The 13,497-nt window shown below is 42.6% G+C and overlaps 1 protein-coding gene across 1 annotated transcript in view; it reads right to left on the bottom strand.

Moving 5' to 3' along the window:
* The window catches only part of LOC146679671 (protein NLRC3-like), a 97,316-nt gene that overhangs the window by 3,021 nt on the left and 80,798 nt on the right, over positions 1-13,497 (bottom strand). Inside the window, exons 2-3 of the mRNA XM_085450112.1 lie at positions 2,095-2,184; positions 993-1,032 (exon numbers count right to left, since the gene is read on the bottom strand). Of these exons, the coding sequence (XP_085306238.1) occupies positions 993-1,032; positions 2,095-2,170 (116 nt within the window). The 5' untranslated portion in view covers positions 2,171-2,184. The remainder of the gene's footprint in view (positions 1-992; positions 1,033-2,094; positions 2,185-13,497) is intronic.

The raw sequence follows: 13,497 nt of genomic DNA, 5'->3' as shown, positions 1-13,497 counted from the left end.
CTGTGGAGGAACCATGAAGGATTAGATCAACACAGGATAAAGATCCAGGAGTTTCTGCTCAAATAACTTCATCTGAATCAAGTCTGTCAAGTTTTAAACTCTCAGATTGTGAACATATCAGTAATTTTCAGTCTGTTTTCATGGACGTCCTTTCAGTGGTGATGTCAGGGATGATTTTGAAGAAGCTCATTAAACTGAACCATCAGCAGATCACTGCTCCAAAACCAGAACATGATCCGAGTCTCCCTCCACCACCAGAACACCAGCTTTACTAACGTGGTAGATCAGTGTAGTACAGATCAATAACTGATGAGTCATTTGATCAAAATCACTGAGTGCTTCACGTCTGACCCTCTGATGCTTCTGTAGACATTTTGCATATTTAATGAATGTCTGACAGTTTTACATTCATTCTATGAACACAGTGGAAATGTTGTGTTATAGTCTCCATGTTGTTTCCAGCATCATAAATTCTTAAGTTCAGAAAATTAGATTCTTTCTTCACAGCTGAAAAACAACAACATTTATTCTCTATTGAAATCTGCATCGTCCACTCCAAAGGTCACAATCTGAAGGTAACATCTGGTTTTGTTCCCTGTGGTTAACTCTGAGCATCAGTATGGTGGGATTTATCCACTACATCCACACCACTGTGGTTCAGTGTTGTCCTGATGGAGTAACAGCAGCCAGTATGATCCAGGCTTTAGCTGCTGGGTCTCTGTGTGACCTCTCAGACTGTTTAACAGATCAGACACAAAGAGAATCAGAGCAGCTCTGTTCTTTAAAGACAAACATGAACCCACTCAGGTCACACTTTCCCCACAGATATGAGCATCACTGTCCTCAAACAGCAAATGACCAAGTCGAACATTTGGATCTTTTCTCTTTCATTGTTTTCTTTTTAATGAATCTTTGTAACAATCTGAGGATGTTTCAGGTCATATTTATCCAGGAAACACAAACATGTAAAGGAGTCATCACAGCTCTCTGACCTCGTTGCTCCAGGTTCACCACTGAAGTTTGGATTGCTATCTTTGGACCGGTCACTCCTCACAGACGGACAGCTGGACCCTGCAGACTGTGACCTCTGACCTCTGCAGACACAAACATGATTGAAGCAGCTGTGATCACACAGACTGCAGATAATGCAGCTGTTTCCTGTCAGTAACATCCTCTTAGATTAGAGTTCAGCTTTTTACAGGAAAACTGGACAAAACTGATTTTTGTTACAAACTCATTTTCATTTCCTCTCAGCTCACAAACACAGTCAGACAATCAACCAGAGTCAACACTGATTATAATGTCAGTGCAGAATTATTTCTGTTACTCAGTTGTTAGGTATTTTAGTACCATGGGAGCATTTACTGGATATTGTTTTATAGTGACATTATGCAGGAAAACTCTGTCATTCAATAAGGCCCCTTTGTTTTAGTTATTTTTCTCTTTGACCCAAGAATTGATGTGTGAGAATCACAGGCTGGTACAAGGTTGAAATACCACAGAGATCACTCCCTCAGCTACATTAGTTTCTTAATCTTTTAGACGCCTGTTGAAGGCCAAATGGTTTGTTTCAGATTTCACTAATGTAAGAACTCTTCGTTTTGTGCCTTGAAAATATGTCGCTGAGATAATCACAATTGTAGCTGAACTAATAAACTACACAAAGGATGCTTCTTCACCCAAGGGCAGGAAGACGCTGCCTTATCTTGGTCTGTACTGGTTTAAACTGATAATCTGCTGTCTCATGAATTTTACCCTCTATATAAACTGTTGTACTTGTGAATAAAGTTGAGTCACTTTGGGAAGACAATCTAAAGCAGTCTCTGTTTTCTTGTTCTCCCAAGCTGCTCCCGAGCTGCTCGTACTAACACGCTGAATGGCATGCTTGAATATTACTTGAGAATATATTTGACTGTGTTACAGACTAAGGGACATTCTCTGCTGATAGGTGAAGGTACATTCTCTGCTGATAGACGTCCACGCCTCGGAGGAAGCCGATCCACGGAGTAGGCCCTGGAAACAGTTTCCTTCATCAGTGAGTTCAGCTCTCTGACCTCGTTGCTCCAGGTTCACCACTGAAGGCTGGCTGTTGACCTTTGGACCGGTCACTCCTCACAGACGGACAGCTGGACCCTGCAGACTCTGCTCTGTCCTCCTCTTCCTCCATCATCGTCTTCAGTCAGTCTGAGAGGTAAACCACAAACACTCAGTGAGTTCACATTAACAGGAGGAACTGACCTCTGACCTGTCATGTGACCATGAAACCAGGTCAATATGTCTGTAGGTTCAGTCATCCAGGTCATGTGATCTAAGGAGCTTGGAGAGAAAAGAGACGTCTTTAAATTTCTGGAAGACGTTTCATCAGAGAAGCTTCTTCAGCTCTAAAACCAAACGGTGGAGAGTCCCAGATATTTAAACCTGAGAGGGAAAGAAAGCATGTCGCTGACCCACCACTGATGTTATTTCAAGGAGGAAACTGAGAGCCTTTGCACCAGGAGCACAAACATCAGCTCCAGCAATGATCCACTGATGTGTTTTTATTCCATGTATGAATGTTGTTATTGACAGAGATGACGTTTGTGTGTCAGTGATGCAGTGACTGTTGTTGTTACCTGTACAGGCTGGTTAGACTCTATGAAACAGATCATACAGATCTCTGCATGTTAGAAGAGACTATTAAAGGTCATGAATGAGACAAAGGCAGGGAGGCGTCCTTTACAGCTAAACAGCAGAGTGAGAGAACAGCCAGCACCTCTACATTTATCACATTATACAGCACATGTATGATACTGACAGGGATGAGAAGAATTTAGTGATTCTGATCCCATCATTGATATTACTTATTGATTCTCAGTAGCTCTGCTCTGACAGTCACCACCATCACTGAGCAGCATATCAAAGACATTTGTGCACATTAACTGCATGTTGTGGCTCAAATGTTTGTGCATGTTGGAGGCATTTCCTCTTTGTTGTGATCAGTGTTGGTCATTACTCAAAACAGTCATTATTACACATATTACACAGAACACTTTGATTAAAAGTAATGGAGTACGTTACTTCATTACTCCTCATAACATTACTTTGATGTTAAAATGAACAAATGAGCATGTAACAACATAAAGCTGAGGTACAGCCCCACACACCAACACAGATCCTGATGAGGTCACGTGATGTTTCTCTGAGTGTTTATGAACACAAATCAAAGATGAAACAGCACAAAGACACTTCAAAGTGATTCTACTGTAGAAACATGAACAGGTAGAAACCTGCAGCCTGACTGCTCATCACTTTGTTACCTGTTCAAGTTCAGCAGCAGCAGCTCACTTTATCACGGTGCTGGTCTGGGGTCAGTGTTTACTCAGCTTTAACTAGTGATGTGACGTTCTGTATCGAGGCTTCGAAGCGTGTGTCGAGTAATGGAGGGGGCGTTTCCGCGAAGCGCGTATCCAGGCTTGCTTCATTTATGGGAGGAGCTGAAAATGATGACGTCCGAAGCCTCGCTGCCCGGCTGTACCACGTGACTGGTTCAGGAAGCGGTTCGAACTTTGCCGCGAGCTATGACAGCGATATAAACCCCTCAGACAAAATGTGGGCGTTTGATGGAGAGTTGCGGTTAGTGAGAGTTAGAGACAGTTTAGAAAAAAAAAATCGCCTACGACCTGCCACAGTGGAGAAACTGTTTCTTTTTAACAAAAACCAATGATGTGTCCCCTAAACACTAATCACTGTCCTTGCCTCAATGTTACAAAAGCACAACCACTGTCCACACCTCACCTCACAGTATATGATCATTTCCATTTTAGGCATTTCCAAATAATCATGTTCCATACTGCCAGCATAAATATACACAGTACACTGCATCACTACAATATACATGTTTTACACACTCCTTTTGTTGTTGACATTTACAGGCTGTGTGCAAAAAGGCCACACTCTTCAAATTCATGCCAACTAATATTTTTACGTCCAGTAGGTGTCCTACTAGAGCAAATGAAGCTTCAAGAAGCTTCGCGTTGGGGTGAACCAATTGGATGAAAAGCTTCAGTGCTTCATGAGGCTTCATCTGCCCATCACTAGCTTTAACCTCACTCTGGGTTCTTGGCTAGCCTAGCTTTAGCTTAGTGTTAGCATGCTGTGTGCTAGCTTAGCGTCAGAGCTCTGCAGGTGTCTCGTGTGTAAATATTAATCACAGTGACAGTAAAGGAGGTAAAGGGCTGTGACGTCATCACGTACGCTGCGTCCTCTGTGGGCTCTGAGTGAACTCAAAGTACAAACTACAAGTACACAAACACGAACGTAGCTCAGAGTGGCGGACACACTCGGCCTCGTTGGTCCAGCTGTGAGTCCGTTACCGTGAACTATGGAGCGGCAGATTTGTGCTGAACTAAGCTGCACACAGCTGATGTTAGCCAGGAAACATTACACACTGACTTTAATGGAGAGACCGGAAATACAAACACACACAGTTTGTTGTGTGAAGAAATCAAACACGAGCTGAACAAACAGTAAAGTTCCTAAAGACAAACTGTTAAAGGAGGAAACAAAGCAAACTTACAGTTTCTTCACACACCAACAACAAGCTCCACTCCACGAAGTTCAGGAAGTGAAATTAAACTTTGAGCAGGAAGGAAACACCCAAAGAGACGTTTGAGGACAATCAGGAGCATCGGGACACTGTGCTGCGTTCAGGTGCACCTGGGAAACTCCAAACCTCTGGCAGGCTGTGATTTATTTCTGCTGGTTTTCCTGTTTGAAGCACAAACATCAATTTGTTGTTGTTCTTCCTGCAGCGTTTAAATATTTCAGCACTGAACTGATGTTTCTTCAAAGCTCATTTCAACCTGTTGAAGTCATGAATGAAAGTGCAGACTGAGAGTGGATCACATGATGTTTGAGGTGTGTCATGTGACATGTTCAGTATTGTCACACATGTCTAGATTGTCCCTGATATCATAACTGCTCAAACACTGATGATTATATTTGAAGAATTATTCCTGATGGCAGCAAAGTTTGAATGGAGCTCTCTGTCTGTGCTGATTTGTCGCCCTCTGGAGGTCAAAGCACAAACTGCATGATGTCACTGTAACCACCACAGTGACAGGAAGTGTTTTTATGACTGAAACACTGAAATGATGCTAACGGCTGTCGTTAGGCTCACTGACAGCAGTGCTGATGTGTTCATGTCAAACACTGGCTCAGGTCAGACTCCTTCATCCTTCTCCAGCGTGAGGCCGCCCTCAGACCCACAGGAGCTCTGACCTTTGACCTCCTGACCCTAACCATTTTAGTCTTGTTGCATCTGCAAATCCATCCAAACTGTAGCCGAGCAAAAGAAGCTGGAAGTTGTTCTATGAATGATGTTGTTGAAGGAGCTTGGAAAGAAAAGCGTCTGGACTTCTTTAAGTTGCTTGATGAGGGACATGGACGTCTTAACGCCCACTCACATCCTGGGACATTTGATCACAGGAAATCACATGATAGCGTGGGGCTAGATCTCACAATGGGTTCACCCAAAACCTTGGCTGATTGAGACCCACACCCGTTCTCACACCGTGGCTCGTGTGATTAGGTAGAGGATCAACAGGGGCTCCGTGTCCCTGAATTTAAACTGAATCTAAACACACCGTGCACAATGCCAAGTTAGATAATGGTTAAAAGAACAAGATAAGAATAAATAAAAAGATAAAATAAGGATAAAAAATAACTTAAAAAATAAAATAAAAAGATAAATAACTGCAAATAAGTACAAATAAGTAACTGAAGACACGTGTGGTCTGCAGATGTCGATGTACATGGATGTACATGGAGTTTAATGTGCAAAATGAACTTAGTGTGCAAAGTGACCTGATGTGCAAACTGCAGTTTGAGGTCGGTCAGCTGTTCAGGAGTCTGATAGCAGTGGGGAAGATGGAGTTGTTGAGTCTGGATGTTCTACATTTCACACTTCTGAACCTTCGTCTCGAGGGCAGAGGTGTGTCTCTCCTCTGGACTCTGTGATGGTAGCTGCTCTGCAGAGAGGGCAGCGGGGTCCTGATGATCTTCTCCACAGTTGTTATCACTCTCTGCAGGCGTTTGCGGTTTGCAGTAGTGCTGCCGTACCATGCAGTGATGCAGCTGGTCAGGCTGCTCTCCACAGTGCAGCTGTAGAACCTGCTGAGGATCTTGGCCAACATACCAAATTTCCTCAGCCTCCTCAGGAAATACAGCAGCTGCTGAGCCTTCTTGACCAGCTGTGTGAGTTTGAGTCCCTCACTGACTCAAACTCCTTCAGTGACACTTGCAGCCTTGCAGATTAGTTTGCTGATCCTGATGCATCTCTGCAGCTGATGCTGTCCCCCAGCAGACAACAACAACATAGATGCTCTCACTAGTCCACTTTACCCTCTAATCACATCTCTGACATCTGCAGGTTGCTCCATAGAGACTCTTGTGCAATGCCAGGTGTTTGTGTTTGTCTGTAGGTACACATTAGATATGACCATAGACGCACACACACAAGTGAACACAGCAGCACAGATGGTTTCCACCTGCTTCCCTCTTTCTTCACACAACTGTGAGGATGATGAAGAGGTTTCAGGACGAGGTGGTCAGCAAGCACAGGATAAAGCAGGGCCATGAAACTCTCTGGTGCAGCAGATGTTTAATCAGACTCAGCTTTAGGCTTCTTTTCCCACCTGGCAGCAAAGTAACAGCTTCACTAATGTGAACAGTCACAATGTTAAACGTTTCTATATCTTCATATATTTTTATCTGTTGATGCTGCAGAATAAAGTCTGTTAACAGAGTGCAGGATGTGTAGAGCAGGTCCAGCTCTCCCTTTACTGTGTCCACTTTCATCAGCCCCTGTGAAGTGACACAGAGTGCATGTGTGTCTGTCAGCTGTTGTTTGTTGTGAAGGATGGAACAAATGAACACACACTTTTAGAGAAATCTGAAAAAGCAACACGTGCTTGGGCTCCTTCTGTGCTCGTCTTCATTAATGCTGATCTTTCTTTCCTGTTTGTTCTTTGGCACAAGCTTCAGTCTTTTCTCCCAGGGCTCCTTCACACTTAGAAACACACCTACATTCATTTATACACAAACATCATGAAACAAAGGCTTTGTAAAAGAGGACATGAGATCCTCTCTGAACAGCACATTCATATCAAACACAGGACTGAACAGGATATACTGAGTCTGTGCTGTTTTCATTGTTACTTGCTGAGTATTTTTCCAGTGTTTGAAATGTGACTCAAGTCTGATTCTTCTACTGTGTGTGAACTCTAAGCAGCTGCATTAAACAGCTGCTTTTCAAACCAGGCTCAATCCTATGACTCTGTGAATGTAAACTTTTGTCACCTGCATGAATAACAATCCTTGATCTAGTCAGGACTGCAGTGCTCCTGTGATCCCAGCTTATAGATGGAGGCTAGCATGAGAGGCTCAGCAGCTAAAGCAGCACACCTGGGTCTCCCAGCCTATTAAAAGCAGCCCTTTGCTTCACCTGCTTCACTAAACATTATTATTATTATTTAAGCAGAGTGGTGTGATTCATGTAGGCATTGCTGTGTGACAGGAGGACTTTTCTTGAAACAGCTCGTGTGACGTGAGCTGACGTAAAAACAGTGATGTTAGCTTGATTCTCTTGGCTAAAACTATTTTAAAAAGAGGGTCAATCATGCAAATCTGCCAATAGAAGCCAAAGTTACAGCCCCTCAGAGTTTAAAGAGAAAAGGCCCGTTTCCAACACTCGGTTGTGCAAAGGGAAACAGGCCCACAGTGCCTGAGTGTGTGGGTAATTCTTCAAATAATATTCAAAAGCAAACATTTTTAAGCATGTAAATAAAATTCAATCATTTCTGCTCTTCAATACCTAAGAAATGAAAACTGGCAGATGGTCCCAAAATGTGAAACGCCTGGCTATCTGTGCATTTAGTGCTGCAAGTTTTCACTGTTTACCTTCAGAAGCATAAATCTCTGCACAGATAATGTTCATATGTGGATTCCTGGTTTTCTGCAGTTAATTGTGACCCAAAGCGTATTTTTAAAGTGGTTCCAGGCAATAAAGCCTAAAAATAAATACATCTACTTCCTTTTTCTGTGTTCCAGCCTCAGTGACTCTGACACAGTGCTTTAATATTTACACCTCTGATGAAAACAGAGTTTGTAGTTGCAGAGAAATACTCGACTCATTTTGGGCATTTACGAGCAGGAACCTCAGAAAGCCCCTCGCTGCTTCACTGGTTAAGAAGCAAAGCAAACATTAGTTCACAGTGATGTTAATTAAGGCCCAAAGTTTAGGAACGAACGTCAGCACTTCACTAATGAATGTAATGCTGATTCATGTGCTTGTTTTGTAATGTGCATGTTGTGCGTTGCTATTTCCCATATTCTTTGGCACTGATAGATGAAGAGTCTCAGGCAGGACCGAGGCTGCCAGCTGCTGACAGTGAGCAGGGAGAGAGCAGCAGAAGCTGGGCAAGAGCAGGGCACCTTCAGCCCCCTTCATCAGTCAGAAATCATTTGGGTGTCTGTGTGAAATGTCTGATTTTTAAAATCTTTTTGTAGACATATTTATTAAATGTTTAACAATTATATAGAAGAAAGACAATGTAAAGAACAAAACATGACAAAACCAAAATGAGTTGAAGTTATGAACTGTTTCTGAGAGACAAATAACACCAGGATCCTTTTTGTGTAGCTGACAGCTGGTAACTGTGCAGGGGCGGGTCTAGCAAAGTGTTGCCAGGGGGGCAGGTAGGGCATTAACAGGGAGAGGGGGGCACAAAGACATACTTTTCTTTCTTGTTCTCATTTAAAATGTCTCACTTTTAATAAATAATTATCTGAATCTTACAACAAACGTTTTCATCTGATGTAAAATGTATAGAAATCCATTATTGTACATAGTCATTTTTTAGGGTCCCATCATAATTTCTTCAGAAGTAAGTACTGCATATGATGCCAGTGTTTCCCACATTTTCTAGATTCTGCACCAGTACTGTGTGTAAAATGCATCAAAAAGTCCGTTTGATTCTTTCTCAGCTGTCTTTCTGTCTCCTTTCACTTTTTAAAGGTTGCCATGTTAGAAAACATATTTTGCCCTGCCGTGCTGTTTATTGATGTGGCAAATGAAAGGTTTATGAAAACATATCTAAATCTGTCATCAGTAATCAGCAATGATCATGTCTCACCTCTAGTCTCTGTCTTAATGTCAGGTTTCCACCGTGTGTTGTAGATGTTCAGGAGGTTAACTCGACCAACAGTCTACTTCCTGTTTAGAATACCAGGACAGGGAGGATGGTGCAGGTTTAAGTTTATTAGACTGATGCATGTATACCAACAAGACAGCGTCCATCACTGTGACAACAGCGTTTGTTTTCATTCAAAGGCTTCATGGTTTTTCCTTTAATACCTGGGGGGCCGGTCTCCAGTCAAAATGCCCGGGACCATTTTTTGTCCCAGTCCAGCCCTGGTGTCAGATCTGCATGCAGTGTCAATGAGACGATCAACAACAGATCAGACAAAACACTCAGGCGGACACTCCTCTGTAGAAGGAAACATGGAAAGTGTGAGGTAATCAGTGCACAACATCACTTTGTATTTCAGGCTGTTTTTATATAGAACTTCAGCACCAATGTAAAAGTTCTGGTTTTAGGAAGATGAAGAACATTTTCAGGAAGGATGCCGTCTGCAAGCAGAGCTGCTTGAACCTCAGCGCTGAGGTCCAGACTACTTCCTGTGAAGCCACGTGATGTAAATCTGCTGCTGTAACTTCACAGTTTACTGAAGCTAAATGCAACGTTACCATATAATCTGTTTTCAACAAAGGTTTCACTCCGTCCGGTGTTGATGGAATGATTCAGGCCGTACTCGTCAGGCTTCCCGTCGACCACATGCATTTCAGTCACAAACCCCGTGACTGACAACAAGGGAAACAGCAGAAGAAAAGATGTGAAAAATACTGGATGATGATGATGATGGAGGATTAACCGCGGTGGCTAAACTGTTTCCTGTCTTTGTGGGCGTACTCACAGGGAAGTTTCCAGGCACGTCAGTCTTGGTGGCTAAAGTCTCCATTTTCCAACATGTATCGCTACAGGTGCAAAGACACAACATTAATCATCAGTGTAAATATTTTAATGCTGTCCAAACGGTGTTTGCTTTGTCTGTCCTCTCGCACTCACAGAGGAAACGAGGACGCCACCTTCAACCCACCTTCAGTTGGCTCAACCATGGCCGGACTTCCTGTTGGCTTTGTGACAGCAAACCACTTGAAATGAGAGCAAACTGCAGTCAAGCACCACTTACAGCAACCTGTGGACACGCAAATGGAAAGCACTGAGAATCATACAGAAGCATAAGAGCTGTTTATTGTAACACGTGTGTGTGTGTGTGTGTGTGTGTGTGTGTGTGTGTGTGTGTGTCTGTGTGTGTGTGTGTGTGTGTGTGTGTGTGTGCACATTAATAACACACTGATGTATGTTAGTTTGATTTATGCTATATCTGAGAAAACAACTGCAGAATTTTACATCAAAGTTTCCAAAGCTGATGTTTTGTTGTTCACTCTGTTTTATATTCATATAGTTTGTTGTTTTTAAATCAGTGGACAAAATAAATATTATCACACAAAATCCAGGGTGAAACATAACCAAATAACCTAAATGGTGAAGTCATTATAGAAGTACATGTTGCAAAGGTCAGCCTCCTGTATAGACTGCTAAACTGTCTGGGGGGGCCCTGCCTGTCCTCGTTGGATAAGCTCCACCCCTTTTCCATAAGACGGAGACATTTGTATGAAAATAGATGGGCAGTAAAATAAAAAATAAAAAATATTATGGATGACTCTGTAAATCAAAGTCGGCCTGAGGCAGAAGCAGAAACCATGAGGAGCACAGCACCACTCCCAGAAGGGCACGAAGTGAAGCCATAGCTGCTGAAGAGTGAAGACGTGATGATGGAGGAGATCACAGATGAAGATCTGCTGCCTGCTGACTCTTTATATAGAAGAGTGAGACTATCTCCCCACCAGCAGCTGCACTTATACAAACCCCAGGTGCTGGGATGGCTTTGAACATGTGACATTTTCTGCAAACACATGGACAGTTTCATAACCACAAAGATTATTCCTGCAGCGGCAGAATCGTATCCACTGTGTGAGAGGTGAACGTCAGACAGTTCTTAGAAAATGTAGTTTCTCTTTAAGCTTTTAACGTCTCTTTTACCCCCATTTGTCTAAAACTACTTGACAGCCCTTCATGTCAGAGGTTTATTACCTGTGCAGGATGGAGCACATGGTCTCAGTCAGGCTGGACACGATCACTCCTACAGGAAGTAAATGTGATTTTATTTCACCTGTGAAATGATGAAAAACAGCAGAACAGCTCACGCTAACAAACGGGTGTTGAAATGTTTCATTTTCTGCTGTTTCACAGGTCAAAAAGGGCGTCGAAGCAAACTGAAGCTGAGCTGCTGCTGCTGTTGTAGTGCAGCATCTGCTGTGTGCTTCATCAGAGAACCTTCTGTACACAGCAGACAGAGGCTGCTGCCACTGAAGTCCATCTGCTAGAGAGCTTTAAACACTGGTTATTGAAGTGGCTTTGATGATACTGATACACAGTCTTTGCTGCTGTCACAGGACAGGGATCCACCAGGGAGTAGTTGTCAGGATAAAGAGCCTTCGCTTCTCTAAATATAAACTGGATACTTGTAGGAAACTTTGGGAAGCAGCATTTTTCCTCATATCGTCTAAACTGAAGTTAGCTCAGGTGCTTCTTCCATACTTGCTCTGCAGAAAGCCAAAGAGTTTGGAGCTCTGCAAACATTTGCAGCACAGCTGGATGTTTGTAACTTTGGTCACCTCTGTATCATCCCTCAGATTCTTTCTGCACAGCTTTGAAACCATGACAGCACGAGTGATGCTGAGGAGACGTCCAGTTTAAACAGACCTTTATTCCTGGAACACAAACACATGAAGTGATGCTGCTAAAGAAGAACATTTAATCGCACTAATGAATCAAGCATCTGTATGTTTGTCTGTCAGTCTGTCTGTCAACAGTTCCTCTGATCGACTTCAGACTTGGTGGGTATTTTGTTTTTGCAGCGGTCAAAGTCGATCAGCGTGTTGCTTTGTCTGCTGTAAATCTGCCTGTACAAAGGGAAACATGCATGTTTTAGATGCAAACTCACAACATGGCTGCATTTTTGTGATTATGTGTATTTTATATTGATTTATTCTATTATGTTTTGTATATGAATCTTTACAAGTGTGTCGATACAAAGGCTTGATTAAAACAAAGGTCTCAGCTGTGCTGTTAGGGATGCTCTCATATTTGTTTCAAATGTAATAAATCAAAGGATTTCAGGCTTTTCATCCTTTTTATTTGTTTGGTTCTAACAGCAGCTGGATAAAAACATGCAGGTGATGAATATAATTGTGTGATATTATGAGCATTGTGAATAAAGAAAGAGCAGAGATAGTAAAAAGGAAACAGGTGATGGACGTGAGATTTTCAGAACAAAAGCTCCTCAGTGAGACGATCACCTGGACACAAGGTCAGGCAGCTGGGACTCATCTAGAGAGCAAAATGGAAAAGTGATCTGTGCAGAACATCACTGTTGATTGCAGTTATTTACATCAGACTTCTTCTCTGAGATAAGAGCACCATTTGTGGGAAAGATGACAGTATTTCCAGGCTGGATGCTGTTTGCAGGGAGAACTGAATGAAAGTCTCCTGCACCTCAGCGCTGAGGTCCACACCTGTGAACACAGATGAGGTCAATCTGCTGCAGCACGTAGAGCTTTACTGATCAGCAGGTTCAAAGGATTGAGCAGAGCGTAGAGTCAGAGCTAAATGCCACATCACCATAGAGTTTGTTAACAACAGCTTTCTTTGCCCTTTGTCTCGATGGACTGAATCAGGGATACTCGTCATACTTCACCTCAACCACGTCACTGAGAGACCCCAGCCTGACACAGCAGCAGAGATGATGAAAGCAGAAACAGCAAACAGATGCTTCAGTTGTGTTTCTCTCTGTGTGTGCGCTCACGCCCACTTGTGTGTGTGAACTTTCCACGTACCTCAGCTTGTTTCTCCAACATGAGCCATCAGGGCTGAAAAACATCACTAACACATGAATTCTTTCTCTTTTTGTTATCACCTGTGATCATGTGTCTTATGTTTCTGTCATTCACCAGTTCTTGTATAGTTACGTGTAACTAGACTTCTGTGGGACGTAAATGATTGTTTTGTATGCAGATCTGTACAAAGGATGTAAACACTTGATTACAAAGGAGATCTCAGCTGTGTTGTTATGGATGGACTTCAACGTATTTGTTAAAAAAGAGAATAAAGCAAAGTGTTTTAGCTGTTTGGGAGTTTTTGTTTGATTCCATTCAGTTTTATTTCTATGGAGTCAAATAATAACAAAGGCTCTAGAACAGCCCTGAGTTTGTCCAGGTGACACTCCTCTGAAGAACAAAGACAAAGAGGAAGAAGGGGATTCGTTTTCAAGTCT

Source organism: Copadichromis virginalis, unplaced genomic scaffold, assembly GCF_057382275.1.
Source record: "Copadichromis virginalis isolate Kocher_CV1m ecotype Utaka unplaced genomic scaffold, C_Virginalis_male_GT1.1 unmapped_scaffold_1, whole genome shotgun sequence".
Taxonomy (NCBI): domain Eukaryota; kingdom Metazoa; phylum Chordata; class Actinopteri; order Cichliformes; family Cichlidae; genus Copadichromis; species Copadichromis virginalis.
This window is presented reverse-complemented; position numbering and strand designations above follow the sequence as displayed.